We start from the raw sequence: 6,932 nt of genomic DNA on the forward strand, positions 1-6,932 counted from the left end.
CCTCATCTTAATTATTCCACAAGACAAATATGGTCAATTATAGTAGTGCCAATTTCCTTTACCACAGTTCTCCCTCATGAAATCACATTTAATCATAGTCACACAATAATTGGTTCGATTCAAGAAACTATAGCACATAATTGGTCCTTCCATGGGACCCATATCCAATCTATGTGTATACATGTAGGAACATGACACCCGATCCCTATGTTTATATATATAAATATATATCGGAATGTGTTACCCAATTCCTATAAATATATGTTTTGAAATGTGTTATTTCATCCCTATAAATATATGTGTCAAAATGTGACACTCAATCCCTATATATATGTATATATATATATATATATATCATTCACAACCACAATCACACACATTCACAAACCACAATAAATGTTTTTCATGCTTGCACATTCAAGTAACAGGTTCATTTCATAAAATTAACCTCAAAATTCATTTAATTAAGTTTGTTACATATTTTCTAGTCTCACATATGCAGGCAATACTTTCAATTATAGTAACATGCACATGTAGCATAGATAGGAATGTAAAACCATCACCTACAACTACAGAAAATCAAATAGGTTCTTGCATAAGGTTTATCAACATAAAGTTATTCTCGTTCAACCTTTATTTCATAATACGCATTACTCAAGTAGTTCATAGAGAACAATCGGCAGGAACACACATCATTACTGTATAAGCCTATTTGTATATATACCTTAATAGCCATAATCCTCAAGTCTCAGAATTCTATTATGACCCAGTTATTGTCTACCTTCAATTTCACAAGTCATTGGCCTTCTAAACATGTTATTAACATGGTCTACCTTTAAATTCTAGACTACTACCATTTGGTACAACGTAAAACCATTTTTAGCATTGAAAAATTCCATTTCAACTATTCTAGATGTTTTACTAGGTACTGCACTATAATGAGAATGAAATGGTGAAGCAAGTGGGTTTGGTGGAACATTTGTAGTGTAACTTGTTGGATTTTAAACAACTCATACAAAGATGCCCTTCTTGGCATTCCTATGCCACTTAGAGATATTTTTCTAGGCCTTCCAACTCCTCTTCCTCTTACAGTAGAGAAAGTAGTTGTAGCAGCAACCCTTCCAATTCTAGCAACTCTTCCCATACCTATTCCTCTATCAGGTGAGGAAGTGGCTGTAGCAGCAGCCTTTCCAATGCCATCAGCTCTTCCCATGCCACTTCTTCTTTTAGGTGAAGAAGTTGTTGTAGCAGCAACCCTTCCAATTCCAGCAGCTTTTCCCATGCCTCTTCCTTTTTTAGGTGAAGAAGTGTCTATAGCAGCAACCCTTCTAATTCCAGAAGCTCTTCCCATGCCTATCCCTCTTTTAGATATAGTAGTCGTTTTTTCTATGCCTCTTCTTAGTCCTACAATAGGTTCAAAAGTCATACCTCTACTTATAGTTAATGCTACATTTGGTTCAAAAGTCATACCTCTGCCTATAGTCCTTCCATTGTCTCTTGAAGGTTCCTCAACATTAACATCATTATTTGTTGTTTTTGTTGGCCTTCCCCTAGGTCTAGGAGGTGCATCATGATTAAAATTTGTTTTTCTTGGCTTTCCCCCAGTTCTAGGATGTGCTCCACCAGTAGCAGGTGCTTCAACAGTAGCAGATGTCTTCTTTGTCCCTCCCTTAGGTCTAGGAGGTTCCATAGAAGTACTTGTTTCATTACGTGGTCCAGCAGCATCATAATCATACAATATCAAATAGATAACAAGTCACATAACTCAAATTTAAACAATAAAAATGGAATAACAGATAAAATTACATACATTTAAAGGATAAATTTTTTTGTTGTGATTTTTTCCATGACAGATATTACAAGTCATATAAACACCTTTCCTTGATAATTTTTCAGATTTTTATGCCTCACAAGCCTCTCTTTTTCTAATCTTTCTTGGCCTTCTTGGCATAGGTTTGACAACTGGTGGTTCCACATGAGGATTTCTTGACTCAGTCCACATGTTTATGTTGGTCACTGGTTGAAGGTAATGACAGTAGGTTCTTAGATAAGTCTCCTTACTGTAACAACTATCAACAAAGTCAATGGGTTCCCATTTCTTGTAAAGAATGTCAGCAATGGCGTGTGAACATGGTATTCCCTTGAGTATCCATGATGTACAAGTATATGTTTTACCCATCATGTCAATAGTATGGACATAAGGTCCATTAGAAATTTCAAATCCTCTCTCTCTATTGAAATCAATATGACATCTCATTGACATTTTTATATTTTTTATAGTATTGTCAATGTCATTAGAGAAATGTTGGTTAACCATATTTCTGAAAATTGAGAGAACTGTCCTAATCTAGTCACTACCTTCACCCTTATATCTTCAAGCATAGCGATAATAGTTTTATGTCTTGCAGCTAAGATCCAAGAATTAAAGCTCTCAACCATATTGTTATCTATGCTATCACACTTAACATCAGTTCTAAATTATATTTTACACCAATATTCTATCTTGTAGAAGTAAATCAGGAACAATATTTTTGTTACTTAGCAGTGCCATGTGGGCTAGATTTGCCTTCAATTCTACCTCAAATATGCTTCTTGCACATATTCCTTCTTTCCAAACCTCTCCAACATTTTGCCCAGTCAGCACGGATGTGTCTTACACATATTCTATGCTTCATCTTTGGTAAAAGATCCAAGACTATTGCATTAAGCCTCTGCAATAAACAAATAGATATCACTGTTGCAATAACAATAAACATAAGTAAATTAACAAAAAAAACATACCTTTTGCACGTCTAAAATTAGTGTGTAATCTTTGTCATCTCCTAATCCGAAGTCTTCTATCAATAATTTCAAAAATCATGTCCATGTGTTCTTATTCTCATACTCTACTACACCGCATACAATACACAACATTTGATTATTGGCATCTTTAGCTACAACAAACAACAACTGTCCTTTGGTTACTCCATTTAAGAAACATCCATCTAAACCAATACATTTTCTATATCCACCCAGAAAATATTTTTGCCAAGAATCAAAACATATATAGAAACTCTGAAAAATCAAATTACCACTACCTTCAGAATTATTAACTTTCACTGTACAAGTGCTACCTAGATTGGTCCTCAACAATTTATCCATATAGTAAAAAATTCTACCAAACCCTTTCACATGATCACCCACTAGTTTCTGTAGTATTCTCCGTCTTGCTTTCCTAGCAGTAATCTTTCTAATATGTATTTTCAACTCTTTTTTTATCAACTGTTGAAACTTGAAAATCATAATATTTGGTTTCTTACAGACTTTATCTTTGTAGTGCTTATACAAGAACTTAGCATTACACATGTAATTTATTGTGGTCTTGACACACCTATGCCTAGGATTGTAGGTTTAAATCACAAAGTTATTGGTAGCCCTATCAAGACTTGTATATAAAAACCAAGGACACCCTTCCCTACATCTAACCCTAACTCTTTTGGGCTTATTAGTGAAATTTTCTAACTGGACTCCTTTTTAGAGTGAATATTTTGTAACAGCATCCCTAAAATCATTCACATTCTCAAAAATCATGTCCAATTGCCACAACCTTTTCAGTAGTTTTATCAGAAATACCCTTCTACTATCCTTCCTTGTCTCATTCTTATTATTGAATCAGTCTCAATACAATATGCATCAGAACTACAATACACAGGCTTATCCCCGCAATTTTACTTTTTAAATTTTTATCAACAGGTTTAGTCTCATCAAAATCCAAATCTGGACTAACTTCAGCACGTGGAACTTCTTCGAGGTCATTTGGTATTCTTTCTCTTTTTTCCTCCTTTGGTATGATCTTCTATCAGACCTCAAGTTTATGCCTTCTTCATGAACATCACTTTCATATTCAGCATCACCCTCATTAAGTAAATCTTGATGGTCTGAATTTGAACTATTCTCAGTTGACTGATTAGAATCTAGCACCGAAAAGACATCATCAACAATAACTGATTCAGTCTCAATAGGTGCAACACTTAGATTAGCTGTTGGTTGAGTTGGTTCAGCAACACCACGCTCAGCAGATGTAGTAGCTGATGCTTGAGTAGGTGCAACAATCTTAATATAAGCAGTAGCTGATGCTTGAGTATGTGCACCACTCTCAGACTCAACAGTTGTAGAACTTTGAAAAGTTGTTAGTTAAGTAGGCTCAACAACTGTAGAAGTTTGAGAAGCTATTGGTTGAGTAGTTGCACCTTCAAACTCAGCATTTTCATTAATGTGATTGATGGTTCAATAGTATAAACAACCCTATCCCCTTCATGGTCCCCCTTGTCCTCTTTTTTATTAAAAGCACCAAAGATTCCTCATTGGTAGGAGTGTATTCCAACAAAGCAATGGGGCCATTCAATTGTTCAATCATATGACAAACATACACCTCAACAATATATCCATCTTCAAAGCTTTGTGAAAGTTCAAAAATATCCCCATCATTTTGTATATCTAATAGATAGTCAATCATAGGTGGCCTAACACAAAATATACAACTTGTAGTATATCCTAGTTCTTTAATATAATTACTTAGTTCAAAGTAGGACATCTTATCCATATACACATCAGATATTTCAGTGACTTCTCCACTCTCATATAATAGTTTTTTTTATTTTTACTATTCAAAATTCCACCATAATAATAGTTCATTGTTATATATGTAAAAGCGCCCATTCCTAAAATTATGTCACATTCACAGTACATAAATATTAGAAATTGAAGAAAACAGTCGGTTTCTTCAAACATAATGAACATATATTGTAATCAATCATAATTACAAAACAAAAATTTAGACTAGTTAAAAATCCTAATTTCCTAACAAAAACTAAAAAGTTTGACTCAAAATCAACAATAACGTCAATAGTTATCAAACCCAAAAAAATTTAGTCTAGTTAAAAATCCTAATTTATTGGCAAAATCTAAAAATTAACTTCAAAATAAAAAATAACATCAATAGTTATCAAACCCTAAATAATTTCTGATGAAAAAATTAATTTTAAGGTTATGCGACACAAAAAAGGACTAACCTTCAATTTATGTTGAAGAATCACACATCCACGATTTCCGTATGTTACCAAGTTTGGTTGAACACTAGCCACGCTACCAAGAACTATCACACATTCACGATTGACAAAAGTGAAGAACACTAGCAGGTTGTCTTTGTCGGATTTGGTAGATGAAAAAGAATAGATGAAAAAGGATGGGGGAGATGAAAAGGTCGATAATTATTTGTCCCACTTTTGACTTTTTAATTTATTAAATTAAATATCAAAATATATTTCTTAAAATCAATTAATTAAACTAATTGACTAATTTAATTAACTAAATATCGCGTGTGAGTCAGTCACTTACGATTGATTGAGTAAGTGGTCCAGCTAGGTACATGTATACTTTTAAATTGCATATTAAATAGTGCAGGGGAATAATAGGGCCCATTCAAAGTTTGGGATTGTTACAATAATTTTCGTCAAAGTTCGGATATTTTTTGGATCATTTTAATTGAATTGTTTTTTTATTATTGTTATTTTATATATATATATATATATATATATATATAATATTGAAATAATATTAATATGATGATTTAAATATAATTAAAAGCAAAATGAATTTAAAAATGATTCCACAAATTAAATCACTACATACGAAAACATTCATCACAAAAATGAATAAATATATGGGATATATTGGGAAATATGTATATATGGCAAGGATATTTTGGTCTTGAAAAACTTCTTCTTTTTTTAAGAAGCAAAAATTTTAGCTTTTTTCAACAGTTGAAAAATTGCTTTTGCTTCCATTTAAAAGTAGTTTTCCCAACCTCAATTTTTCAAAAAAAAGAATTTTTTTTTAAAATAAGTGTTTTTGACCTCCCAACAACAATATCAAACATGCTCTTAGTTGTAGTCCATTTTACCAAGAAATAAGTTTTAGATACTAATATTCTCATTTTATAATGACACTCATTTTTAGGAATGGCATGCTAATTCAATAAATATTTTTTGATATATTATACACAATTTTAGTTAAAGAATAACAGTAAAAAATATTATTGTAGACGGCTAAATTTTATTAAATTCAAATTTGTAAAAAATATGTGTCTTGTTAAATTCAAGATATATTAGTTTAAATAAAATTGTAGGCTTATTATAAAGTAAATTAACTTCGCAAAGTAAAATGAGAATAATAGGGAAAAACAGAAGACGGAGAAAGTTGAGAGAATTGAGAAAGCAGTGTGTAAGTGTTTTCTTCTTTTTTGTGTGTACTTTCCGTTCAAGAATTGGCTAGATTTATAGCCACAAAAGGTGGCAATTGAAATGCAGCCTAGTGGGACATCCACCAATTAGTGCCAACTTTTAAAACACTCCCCCTTGGATGTCCATATGTAATGTGATTCATTAAAAACTTTTCAAGAAATAATATATACATAGCAGTTATTCTGAACCCCCATAGATGTTGTGCCTCGTTAAAAACCTTATTAGGGAAAACCCTGTAGGAAAAAGTCTAATGAAGGAAAAAGAGTACACACATTTTGTAATACGCCTTGAGTGCTGCCTCATTAAAAACCTTACCAGGAAAACCCGGTGGGATAAAACCTTGGCTAAGGGAAAAAGAGTACAGCGCATATTTTGCTCCCCCTGATGAAAACATCACTTAACATCTCGAAGATGACGCATTCCAATTTTGTATCTCATTTTTTCAAAGGTTGAAGTTGGCAATGCTTTGGTGAACATATCTGCTAAATTGTCACTTGAACGAATTTGTTGGACATCTATTTCACCCTTCTTTTGAAGATCATGAGTGAAAAAGAATTTTGGTGAAATATGTTTTGTTCTGTCTCCTTTGATGTATCCTTCCTTCAGTTGAGCTATACATGCAGCATTGTCTTCATACAATATTGTTGGAGC

At 32.6% G+C, this 6,932-nt stretch overlaps 1 protein-coding gene across 2 annotated transcripts; it reads right to left on the reverse strand.

Moving 5' to 3' along the window:
• Positions 1–753: 753 nt before the first annotated feature.
• On the reverse strand, positions 754–5,226 carry LOC129895414 (uncharacterized). Of its 2 annotated transcripts, none has more exons than XM_055971130.1 (2): positions 5,052–5,226; positions 754–2,711 (listed from the first exon to the last, which is right to left on the reverse strand). In XM_055971130.1, exon 2 carries the CDS (start codon positions 1,688–1,690, stop codon positions 905–907), a length of 786 nt encoding a protein of 261 aa, XP_055827105.1. In that variant the 5' UTR covers positions 1,691–2,711; positions 5,052–5,226; the 3' UTR covers positions 754–904. The 2 variants fall into 2 exon arrangements, with proteins under 2 accessions (XP_055827105.1, XP_055827106.1); XM_055971131.1 differs by having other exon boundaries at positions 754–2,933.
• Positions 5,227–6,932: the final 1,706 nt, after the last annotated feature.

The sequence above is a fragment of the Solanum dulcamara genome, chromosome 7, assembly GCF_947179165.1.
Source record: "Solanum dulcamara chromosome 7, daSolDulc1.2, whole genome shotgun sequence".
In the NCBI taxonomy this organism is placed as follows: domain Eukaryota; kingdom Viridiplantae; phylum Streptophyta; class Magnoliopsida; order Solanales; family Solanaceae; genus Solanum; species Solanum dulcamara.

Excerpts from the sequence above, each read along its gene's own strand:
- LOC129895414 (XM_055971130.1), bottom strand. The coding sequence starts at position 1,690 with ATGGAACCTCCTAGACCTAAGGGAGGGACAAAGAAGACATCTGCTACT.